General features: G+C 43.6%; 1 protein-coding gene across 2 annotated transcripts in view; it reads left to right on the top strand.

Annotated features, from left to right (window-relative positions):
* The window catches only part of LOC144781567 (putative Kunitz-type serine protease inhibitor), a 123981-nt gene that overhangs the window by 50510 nt on the left and 60993 nt on the right, over positions 1-12478 (top strand). For both annotated transcript variants that reach the window (XM_078660478.1, XM_078660479.1), the window contains one exon: positions 8164-8325. In XM_078660478.1, the coding sequence (XP_078516604.1) occupies positions 8164-8325 (162 nt within the window). The remainder of the gene's footprint in view (positions 1-8163; positions 8326-12478) is intronic.

The following is a 12478-nucleotide window of genomic DNA, read 5'->3' as shown; positions in this document are numbered from 1 at the left end:
ATAAATACCGATACTGACACGGCAATACAAGCGTGGAACATTCAGAGGCGCTAGGGGGTGTGGTTATTCCTCTAGAGGAGGTTACCAATAACAGAACAGGCAGTACCAGCCCCAATATAGGCAGAATTTTCAATCATCGTAATGCCAAACCAATACGACTGGTTTCTCTCGCCAGGGAGGTCGAAAGTGATCCATAAACCAAAGGCGAGACTCTAGCAGAAAGCAGTGATCTCAGCAGGGTGGCATTCACACACCTCTTCCCCCATCCCGTGGGCGCAAACATTTCAACATTTGTGGACAAGTGTTGAGAAATTACCTCCGATCAATGGTTTCTAGACTAGGTGAAAAATGGGCATACCCTAGAATTTGTCACCAAGTTACCTACCACTCCGCCCAGGGGACCCCCTCCCCCTTGTCTTCACTTACTGTTCAAAGAAGCTTTTACAGTGCTCCTCAAGAATGCTATAGAGCAGATCCTGGTACATCAGAGATGGACAGTTTTCTAGTTTCTTTTTTTCCTAATCAAAAAGAAATCAGGAGAATGGCGACCGATCCTGGACCCTAGCAACCGGAACAGATTCCTCAAAAAACAAGGATTTCGCATGGTCACCCTCTCAGATTCTAGGTCGCCTAAACGAGGGAGATTTTATGGCTTCCTTTGAAATGGAAGACTCTTACTTCCATATCCCAATCCATCCCACCAAACACCGCAAATCTCTCCGCTTCACTGTGGCTGGCACCCATTATCAGTTCAAAGTACTCCCGTGTGGACTAAAATCAGCCCAAGGATCTTTACAAAGTGCCTAGGTCCTGTGGCAGCAGCATTACGTATCAAGGTATTCCCGTACTTGGTTAATCAAAGGTCCTTCCGAGCAAGCGGTCAGGACTGCCATTTCAACGTGTCTCAATCTCTTCAACTCTAGGGCCAACTGTGAACAAAAGCAAATCCCAGTTATGTCCGTTGCAAGTCCTTCTTTTCTTGGAGCTCGTCTGGACACGGTCCAATGCAAGGCATTCTTCTCAAAGACCGCTTCGTCTTCAGAAGCTAGCACTTCGGGTTTCAAAAAAAGTGTTTCGGTTCGCATGTTCACTGGGGATGTGCTCTTCAGCCATAAACCTCATCCTTTTGGCACGACTCAGAATGAGACCTCTACAGGAGGAACTGCACATTCAGTGGAAGCAAGCTGTAGGTTCCTTCAGCGACCTCATCAAAGTCACACCACGCATGGTAGACGCTCTACATTGGTGGTCACAGATGGCCAGTTTGGCACAAGGACTCGTTCATAAAAGATTTCCCAGATTTTGTTCTTACCCCAGATGCCTCCATGGAAGAATGGGGAGGTCATCTCCAGGATTTGCAAATACAAGGCAAGTGGTCGCAACAGTACAAACAGCACATCAACAGCCTAGAATTGCGAGCAATTTTTCTATCCCTACAAGCTATCCTTCCAAGGATTGCGGGCTCGTCTGTGCTGGTTCGGACCGACCATACCACCAGCATGTTTTACGTGAACAAGCAAGGAGGGACAAGATCAGCAACATTGTCGAGGCTCAAGAATTGTGGGAATGGGTGACATTCCACAACATAACCCTCAAGGCGGAGCATGTCGGAGGCCTCAAATACCCTGGCAGACACGTTCAGCAGGTCCCTCTAAGACTGTCACAAGTGGGAACTAGAGCAGATTTAAGTGACCAGAATATTCCAGGCATGGGGCAAGCCGACGTTGGACTTGTTCGCAACGAAACACAAGAAAAGCCAGTAATACGCCAGCAGATATCTGCTACAGGGATCAAGGGGGAATGCCCTGTCCATGTGATGGTCAGGGATTTGTGCCTACGCTTCCCCCCTCCCCCCCCCCCCCCCCTCGATACCTCTAATTCCGAGGGTGTTAACCAAGATGAAATTGGAGAGCTGCCGTCTCATCCCGATTGCACCCCGGTGTCCACGTCCATACTGGTTCCAAGAACTTCTATTACTGTCCCAGGACCAGCCGATCCGTCTTCTTCCTACACCCACAATGCTCTCTAGAAACAAAGGACAGCCAGGACCAGCCGATCCGTCTTCTTCCTACACCCACAATGCTCTCTAGAAACAAAGGACAGCTGGTTAACCCAGATCCTCAGTCTTTAAATTTACACGCATGGCTCCTGATTTCTTAGAAGTCAAGGACCTTGACATCCCTCAGGATTGTCGTGACATCTTAACTAACTCACGAGCTCCGAGCACTATCGTATTAAATGGGAAAGGTTTTGCTGCTGGTGTGAGAACGAGGTTCACCCGACAGAAGCTGCTGCGGAACAAATTCTTCCCTATCTACTGCATCGGACTAGGTCTGGACTCACTTTTTCATCAGTTAAAGTCCATCTAGCTGCACTATCAAGATTCAGAAAAAGTGCTAGGCTACCTTCCTTATGTTCATCCTCATTAATCAAACAGTTCATGAAAGGTCTTTTCCGAGCATTTCCTCCAGTACGACGCCCTCTGCCAGAATGGGAACTTAACACGGTCCTCACACAGTTGATGAAACATCCGTTCGAGCCCATCCACAAGGCTGAGCTCAAATTTCTCACATGGAAAGTCTCTTTACTTCTAGCTCTTACATCTGCCAGAAGAGTGAGTGAAACTCAGGCTTTCTCGGTAAAGGAACCATTTTTACATTTCTCAAAGGATTGTGACCCTCCGGACTAATCCTACATTTATACCTAAAGTGCCATCAGTTTCACCTCCATGAGACAGTGAGGTTAAGGACTTTCTTTCCAAATCCTTATACACCAGCAGAAAGAGCATTACATTCGCTTGACATCAAAAGATGTTTAAAATTCGATCTACAAAGAACAAACACCTTTCTAAAATCTGACCAATTGTTTGTGGCCTACGGACAAGCTACTCTGGGAACTGCAGTCACAAAGGCCACAATTGCCAGATGGATAGCTTCTACAATCCATTTCTGTCATGACAAGGCTAACAGGCCATTGCTGAGAGAGGTCCAGGCCCACTCCACAAGAATTGTGGCAGCGTCAACCGCTTTGTTTGCTGGAGTGACTCTTGAAAATATCTGTGCTGCGACAGGAAAAATGTCCACACATTCACGAGACATTACTGCCTTCAATCTACATGTCAGGAGGATTCGGCAGTTGGACAAGCTGTCCAACGCCACCTTTTACTTTGACACCTTTTTTCAGGTACCCTTTCGCTTTTAAATATTATCTGATTATCATTGTTCATGATATACATAAGGTTATGCGATTATAACACTCTTTATATTGATATGTACATTTGTGTATATATATTGCATAAGGCTTACATATCTATGTACTGACATTCCTATGCATGTCTTTTATTTCTTATAACTAATGTTTTAACTTTAAAGGTTTGTGTTTCATGCCTCTGTTAACAAGTTGTGGATGCAACTGGGAGTTTATCAGCACAAGTCTCCCACCATCCGTAACGACTGTATACTTTGTATACTGCTTGCTACTCTGATTCAGGCATGTGACTCTATGAAAGATACCCCAATACTGGATAAGAAAACAAGTTACCTGTAACTACAGTTATCCAGTATTGGTATCTTTCATAGATTCACATGCACCCACCCTCCTCCCAGGAGAGTCAGTTCTCTGTTTTGGGATACTTATTTCCCACTTGTACTAACGAAAATCTGAGGAGAACTCTGCAGAGCGTGTTCTAGAGGGCGCTGATTGTTTGTGACCACATTTTTGAAGAAAAAAAGAGTGGCACTCGGGGAGACTCCCTTCCACACGACGTGCGGTAAAAATCTGAGTAGATCTGGCTCTGCAGAGTGTTCTAGAGGGTGCTGATAGCAGATTGCTTGTGACCAAATTATTGGTTCTTTTAGCATAATGATGTAGATAGGCTACTAAGATCTAGGCCTTGGGCCTTTTCTTTTGGGCCTACTACTGTTGTTTACCTTTGGCACTGCTTTTTTTTATGTACCGTAGGACTCCCTCCTCGGCAAGGGGGAATGATACAGGCATGTGAATCTATGAAAGATACCAATACTGGATAACTGTAGTTACAAGTAACTGGTTTTCTTCTCCACCCATAACATGTATGAATACCTTGCGTTGACTGTGTTTCCGTGTTAATTACCAGTCTGGCACACAACTGCAGGTCAGTTACTCATGATGTACCGTTTGACTCTGCTCACCAATTTACAACTTACATAATACTCTTTACAAATCACATGTCTAGCTTGTAGATTATGATTTGCTCATGCGCTGTCTCTCAATACCATATAACTGTGGCATAATTTGATGCTTAAATGTCATCTCTATTATGGAACCATGATATGCCATGCCGGGAGGCATGTGCAATTCACGCTTCCGTTCCTTGGTCTAACTTGGAGATTATGATTTGCTCGCTTGCATTATCTTCTTATACTATATAACAATGACACATTTGGTTGTATTATATATCACCTTTATGGACACCACAATGTGACGCCATTGGACCGCTTTATTTCTTGCTCCCAATCTAGTCCGTTCCCTCTACCATATTCCCTCGCAATTGCCAATTCGTACTGTGCACGTCATCCAGTATGGCGCCTATCGCTTCCTGCCATAAGGAAATCTTTACGTATTTGCATGCATGCATGGCACACACAAGGTGCGCCTGCAATCCCGGAGAAGCTGCTTGGATCACCACTAGGTAAGCAGACGCGTTGGACTTCGTTAACGCCTATTCTCAGCGGATTGACCCCCTCGCGTCTGACCTTTCCCTACCTCTCACCGCAGGATTGCACTTATTCTCGCTCCATCGGGAGCTTCATCGTAGATAGTCGGGGATTAGGCATTGACCCTCCCTACTCTCTCTGGAAGGTAAACACCGGCTGAAGCCCCTTCCCAATTACTGGGCAGCCCCCCCTGTATGTATGTAGACATATTAAGACCTTGTGTGAGTGATATCGAAGTCTTATGGCAGTAGGCGAACGAGGGACTTATGATTGTAAAAGGTAATATCTCAATGATGTTTAGTCACTAGTTATACAAGGTTGCTTCTTCAAGGTACAGGCTTGCTAGTTGAGTGTGGAAGGTGACTTGAAATATGACATGAATTTGATTATTGCACTGTACTCTGGTATGCAAAGATCTGAAATTAGACCAGGTTCATAGAAAGTGAGTTATCAGAAATTCTGGAAGTTAAATGTTGAACCTACTCGAAAGCAGAAGTATTCGCAGTGTGAGAAGTGATCAATTGAGAACCACATGCAGGTACCTATGATAGTCAAAAATGTAGGTCATCTGGTGTTGGGGGCTCCACTGCAGGCAGGAAGGAATCTCCTACGGTCAATGGAGGATGCTGCAAAAACTAATGAATACAACGGGTATCAAGAGGTGAAATTAAGGTGCGTTCCGGATAGAAATGGGAAGGGGATAGGGTTAAAAATGAGAAGCCTTACTTAATAAAGTGTTGTCACATTCTTTACTTGTCGATACAGAGACAAGCCAGGAACTGTGTGGAGATCCGAAGGTCGTTATGTTAGACTGTCAGTGTTGCTAATAAGGATAAGAATGAATAAAACATTTGCTAAGTGTACAGTCATCTGAGGTATAATGTATCGAAGTGTCACGCTGTATGGACTGAAACAAAGTGAATTGCTTACCTAAAGATTTATGCATGTTACCTCCGGAAACAGTTCATATTAAAGGATAGGTAGAGGCAGTCGGGTTGGGCATCCGAGAGTCTAGTGGACCGTAAGATAGACCCCCTGTCCAGGGAGCTGCAGAAGGACGAGAAATAAGTGTGCTCTCCTTAATGAAAGCTCAGCAATAATTTGTCATGTAGTTAACTGAGCAAAATGTGACTATTGAAGCCTCGTGTTCATAACACGCGCTAGGCCACGGAAATGGACAATAAGAGTTTCGAGTTCCATGTGGTGAGCCCCTAAAAAGGGGGTGTAGGTATTATAATTACATTGCGGTAAGCAAGGAGAAAAATTTGCCATAGTTGTCTGATTCATGCAGGGTCTAGCAGTTAAAAATTGGCATGTGGGAAAAGGAGGAATCAGCTAGGGTTGTGGCATACGCTATAGGCCGCTGCGGGGAAAGATGAATAAACGCTACAAACCGAACTTGACAGATTTGAACACTGACTAAACTCATTCGGTATCATGGCTTTTCGGTTGTCTCCTACGCGAATGACATTCAAATACTTGTCGATTTCATCTAATGTTGACTAGGTTACCAACAAGTTTAAGAACTGCCCGGTACATATTGTAACTTGGATGCTGGATATTGGTCTCAAATTGAACTCTGAGAAACTGTATGCTCTCCACTTCGAAAATACTACATTCTGGAATATTTCCTGGTGCCCCTCCAACCTTGGCCCTCTTCCAACACCTATTTAGAGTTAAGAAGTTAGGGGGGATAATTGATAGTAAGCTTGGCTTGTCAGAGTAAATTAATCCTGTTATCTCCTTGTGTTTCTATCTGCTCAGGTTCCTGAGAAACGTTTCCCCTTGCATTCCTTTAGATCTTCAGAAAATGGTCGTCATGGTTCTTGTCCTTTCCAAAATTGCTTATTGCAACACTGTCATTGGGCATACACAAGCGTGTGCTGCTGAAGCTTCAATCTCTGCAAAATGCTGCAGCTTGGCTGCTTTTGAAAATCCCAAAACTACAGCCCGGTCTCTCGGAGCATCTTCGACCTTCATTGGCTGCTTGTCTGTGAGGGTCAGATTTAAGGCTTTGTCTGGTTCATAAGATGCTTCATAAGACTGGCCATCTATATTAAAAAAAAAAATGGCCATTCTAAGAATCCACAAAGCAAGATGGGAATGCAAACTTTTTTCTTTTCTACCTGTAAGCTGTGGAACACCATGCTCCTCTAGGACCTTGCACATTTACATTAACATACAACAAATGTTAAAAACTTGGCACTTATCTCTTTCTAAATAGGCTTCCATCTTATGGCTTCTCCTAGGACACTAGCCTAGACGCCGATCAGAATTCACACGTTTTTATAAATCTTTACTTACTACAGATGATCGGGTTGCATGGAGAACCAACCCTTAATTCATTTCTAAGATTTAAAATGTGTTTGGATTGTCGTAATACATTTTTTCAGCCCTTCTAATGAAGCTGTGAAAAGGCTTTACATTCCCTGGATGTCAAGTGAAGTCTGAAATTCTATATTGCAAATACAAAGACTTTTTAGGAAGTCTGACCTAAGCTGGGTTTCTGCAGCTATTACATATTTTCATAAGGAGGGAAGACCATTGACTGCAAAGGTGAAAGAAAGCACATTCAATGAGGGGAAAATTGCCATATTTGCCCGAGTCTCTTTGCTGGATATTTGCAAAGCAGCAAGTTGGTCCAGTGTTCCTGTATTTACCAAGCATTGTTTGGATTCATCTTGGAAAGCATATTCCGCAGTTGGCCAAGGGGTTCCACGCCACCTTTTTAACAAAGAAAAGTCTTTAATTTTATAGTGCATTCCTTTTTGAATGTTTAAGAAAGTTCTTATTTCGAAAACAAAGCTGTGGATATTCATAACAATTAAATCTGTTTAAGAATGTTTGTTTTTCTTTATTATGGGTGGTTTGTTATTCCCACCTCCACTTATATTGGTAAATACTGCTCACTATTCTGATTCAAGCATGTGAATCTATAAAAGATTCAATAGGGGAGAAAAAACAAGTAACCTATCTGTACAATGTGGCTCTCCAGTATTGATATCTCTAATAGATTCACATGCAACCCTCTTGCCTCCCCGTTTGGGTTCACCACTCAGAACAATCTTTTTTTTTTTTAAGTTTAGATACACTCATGCTCAAAATCTGAGTTATGATGGCCCCTGCAGGTGTAGAGGGGTTTAGGCACTGCTCTGATTGGCGGAGTTTTGGCTCTTTTAAGAGCATGTAAATTGGTTAGCAAGGTCACTTGTTTCTATTGTCTTTAATTCTTCTCAGTGCACTGCTTTAAACTAATACTGTAGTACTCCTACCATGACAACAAAAAGGATTCAAGCATGTCAATCTATGAAAGATCGCAATACTGGAGAACCACACTGTTCAGATAAGTAACTTGTTCTTTAGGGTCCGAGCAGCATTGGCAACCTAATTATAAAGACTGGTGAATAGAGATTTATTGAGTAAGACTTTTTTTCTAAAGCTGGCCCCAAATTATTAATTTTTCTTCCAGATTACTGTACTCCAAAATCAGAAACTGGGCTTTGCCGTGCTTCAATTCCTCGCTGGTATTTTGATACTGAAAGTAGTACCTGCAAAGCATTCACTTTTGGAGGGTGTGGTGGGAACAAGAATAACTTTAAGTCTGAGAAAGAATGCCTGGATAAATGCTTTGGTAAGTATACAAAGAGCATATTTAGCACTTCATTGAGCCATGCTAGTTAGCAATGAAAAACGTTCTTTGTTCAGTGTGTTTTACCCAATCTTATGCATTTGTAATCTGATTCTCATAGTTCTATGTTCACATGGCTAGAATAGCTTCTGGAGGGTGTGTGGGTAAGAGGGAGACAAAATCCAGGTGGAAACAGGGATTATTGGGTGGGGCAGACTCTGACTTTACATGCCCCTTTCTGTTCTGCAGTTATTTTGTTTACGCTATCTGCTATCTGTTTAGTCTTTGTTGCTGACACACTGAGCATTTTCAGCTACTTTTTATTTTCCCCATCCAACTACCCTTATTTTCCCTAACATTTACTTTTTTGTGTGCTTTTGTTTCGTTTGCTATAAAATAAAAATTGTGCTTGTAGTGGCTAAAGCTGCATATGTAATTGTGCAATCATGCAACAGAGTGACCCCGGCAGCTACAACTCAATCTGTAATGTTTGTTTGGTTGTATAATGAATTAATTCTACATTTACTTCTAAATCAAAATGTTACAGTTCTAAGATACTCAAGCCCTGCTGAATTGATACCGAAGAGGTCATCTGGAGTCCACTTTCTAGCTCATTTCCCAAGGCTACCAGACTAGCGAGCTCACCGTATTTGGTCCATAAGCTTTCAGTATCGCTTCTCACAACCAGAATGCGACCAGTCCCGTATAACCTAGACCATGATTCCCCCCTCTAACTTCCCCAACCCTTCCACCCTCCTTAAACATGCTATCCCTCTGTTTATTGATGTAGTCCCCTTTTTGTGTTTGCTATGAAGTTTTTGTAGAGTCCTGGAGAAAGAACCTGTTCTGACTTGGAATACCTCATGCAAAGGCTATAGTCCTGCTTTCCCTGTGTACCAACTGATTACCACTTGCATGCGATTTAAGAAGGTGCATAGTTACCCCCACGTTTTGCTTGGTACTGTGCTGGTTTTTGACTAGTCTGACTGGAATCCTGCTAATCAGGACCCCAGTCTATCTACTTTCTCCCTAACCTTTTGTTATGTACTTGGGTACAATCCAGATTGGGTACTGTGGTACCCTTGTCAGTCCCTAGTAAATGGTACCCATGTACCCAGGGCCTAGGTACCCCAGAGGCCTCCCATGGGCTGAAGCATGTATTATGCCACCCATGAGAGGCCATGCAAAATGGAACTATAGGCCTGCCATTGCAGCCTGTGTAAGTTGCATGCACCACTTAAGATATAGGTTTACTATATCTAAGGGTCACTATACTTAAAACCGATAAGTCACCCCTATAGCAGGCCTTAACAATCCTGAAGGCAGGGTGCTTTGTTCTAAGTGAGAGGGTGCCACTGCATGAGCAGGACACCTCTGCAGCCTACGGAGTCCATTCTCCCACATTTACCATTCACGACCTATAGAGTGGCATTACTCGACTTCGTGATGACATATTCTAAAACGGTTGAAAGTAACCCTATTGTGTTTGGTGTCAAACATTATGGAATCATACCCCCACACCGGTAACTGGTGTGGGAGGTATGATTCCACCCCTCAGAAACTAGCTTTGTGAGGTCCCTGTTGTTCCCGATACCAGCCTTCTAGTCCTAGGCAGCCCAAAATGGTTGGTGCTGACCAGAGACTCATTTCTGCCCTCCTGCTACTGAGCCAAGCTCTAGCAGATGAATGCAGAACAATGGGTATCCTGTCACAGGGAGGTGTTGTAGGAGAGTAGGGTCTGCTTCCTATGGTTACCCCCACTTTTTGCTGTGATTCTTTTGTCTGGCTGTGGCCCTGCTAATCACGCCGTAAGCCTTGCTGTTCTCTCTAAATTGATACCATGTATTTTAGGTACATACCAGATTGGTTACTGGGTCACCCTTATGAGCCCCTGTATAGTGTACCATAGGTACCCAGGGCATAGGTGCACCCTAGGCCTACTAGGTGCTGCAGCATGTATTATGCCACCCCTGGTTTGCCTTCCAAACTGACACCACATGTCTGTTCACACAGCCTGAGTAAGGTGGTGTAATCACCCCTTACTTGGATATAGTACATCTAAATCTACCTTGTATATAGACACATAGTATCCTATAAGTCACTCCTATGGCAGGCCTTGACAATCCTGGAGACAGAGTGCTTGGTTTTATGTGAGAGGGTGCCCTAGCATGAGCTGAGCCCCTCTGCAGCTTTCGGAACCATCTCCTGTTCTATGATATGGCCATACCATATACTCTTAAGTGCATTATAATCCTCGCGGTTAATGCTAACTTTGAGTTGACTTTATCAAAACATGTTGTGTAAGGTGTCAAACACTTTGGCATACTACCCCCCGGCGGGGGTGGTAGCACGCCACCCTTCCAGAGGGAGAAGACATTTAGTTACTGGTAAACCCAGTTAAAGTTAAACAGAGCCTCGGCATCACAAAATGGATGTTGCTGCCACAGACACGAGTCTGCCTCCTGCTGCTGGACGAAACTCCGGCAAGGGAGGCCTGGACAATAGGTTTCCTGTCCAGGGAGGTGCTGGCACCTCCCCAGACAGGCTTTAGTGTATTGGGGCAGGGAGGGCTGCAATCAGTGAATGCTTTCCAGACACTGCTTGGGGCACACAAGGTGCTCCATGCATTTCCCACTTAAAACCGGTTGCTAGGGCACTCTGCCTCAGCTCTGGCGTGAAACTGGGCAAAGGGAAAGGGGTGTCCAGACCTATGACAGCCTATGAGGCTACTCTGCCCTGCTCCCTTCATCTCTTTCATAAGGATAAAAAAGGGTTTGTGAGATTTCTACTGATTAACACTAAAATTATCTCAAATTTACTTTTTCTGGCCACTTTTTTCTCTTCAAGATGAAGACCCTGGCCAGTGTAGCCTAGGAAAATAGGCTGCATAATCTGTCTTTTTCTTAAGTGACTTTACAGGCCTTCCTGAAGTAATGCTAAAATTCTACACTTAAGAAGATTTCTATATATTACTGCTCTGGGGTCCTGCACATGGGTGGGACTATTCAGCGCTTATGACTATCATGGGAATTCCCCTGCGAGAGAAGATGTTACAGGTAAGCAACCATTCCTTTTCTCCCAAGTCAAAGTGGCTTTCCAAACAGCAGGCATATTATTCCCAGTGGCCTGTAGAAATGGTGCCATATTTATAACCGGAAAATAGTCCTTTATTTGAATGGGAGGAATTTAACGTGAAGAAACTTGGTAAATAAAATATTATTACTTAACTGACTTAATTTAAAGTAGCGATACAGAAAAGGGGGTGGTGATGAACAGAGTGTCTGAATTAAGCAGACCACTCTTACCCAGTCCAAAGATCAGGGCTTGATCCATCACTGTTATTTATCTCACTGCCCCATCCCAGCTCAGAACCTGGCTATATGCAAATTAGTCTGTCCCTGGCCCAGTGCATCATGGGAACAGGGCAGACCAAACTACCAAGCCAATTCTTCACCAGAAAGGAGACAAGCTACCGGGGACCGGTTTCTGGCATTTCAGCCTCTTCGGCCCGGCTTGCTTGAATCCTGATGGAGCAGTGAGAAAGGGACTCATGTCTGAGTATACCCTGCCACACCTATAGTGGCCAAAAACGATACAGAAAAGGGGGTGGTGATGAACAGTGTGGCCAGTGTAGCCTAGGAAAATAGGCTGCATAATCTGTCTTTTTCTTAAGTGACTTTACAGGCCTTCCTGAAGTAATGCTAAAATTCTACACTTAAGAAGATTTCTATATATTACTGCTCTGGGGTCCTGCACATGGGTGGGACTATTCAGCGCTTATGACTATCATGGGAATTCCCCTGCGAGAGAAGATGTTACAGGTAAGCAACCATTCCTTTTCTCCCAAGTCAAAGTGGCTTTCCAAACAGCAGGCATATTATTCCCAGTGGCCTGTAGAAATGGTGCCATATTTATAACCGGAAAATAGTCCTTTATTTGAATGGGAGGAATTTAACGTGAAGAAACTTGGTAAATAAAATATTATTACTTAACTGACTTAATTTAAAGTAGAGCATAAAATTGACAATGTTACATAGAAAAGTTTTTCTTTTTTCTCCCATTTAGAAGAAAATAAAAATTTCAGTTATAAATATGGCACTGTCCACCAACCACTGGGAGAAAGATGCCTGCTGTTTGTAAATGCGACACTTTGAAA

This window comes from Lissotriton helveticus, chromosome 9, assembly GCF_964261635.1.
Source record: "Lissotriton helveticus chromosome 9, aLisHel1.1, whole genome shotgun sequence".
Classification (NCBI taxonomy): domain Eukaryota; kingdom Metazoa; phylum Chordata; class Amphibia; order Caudata; family Salamandridae; genus Lissotriton; species Lissotriton helveticus.
This window is presented reverse-complemented; position numbering and strand designations above follow the sequence as displayed.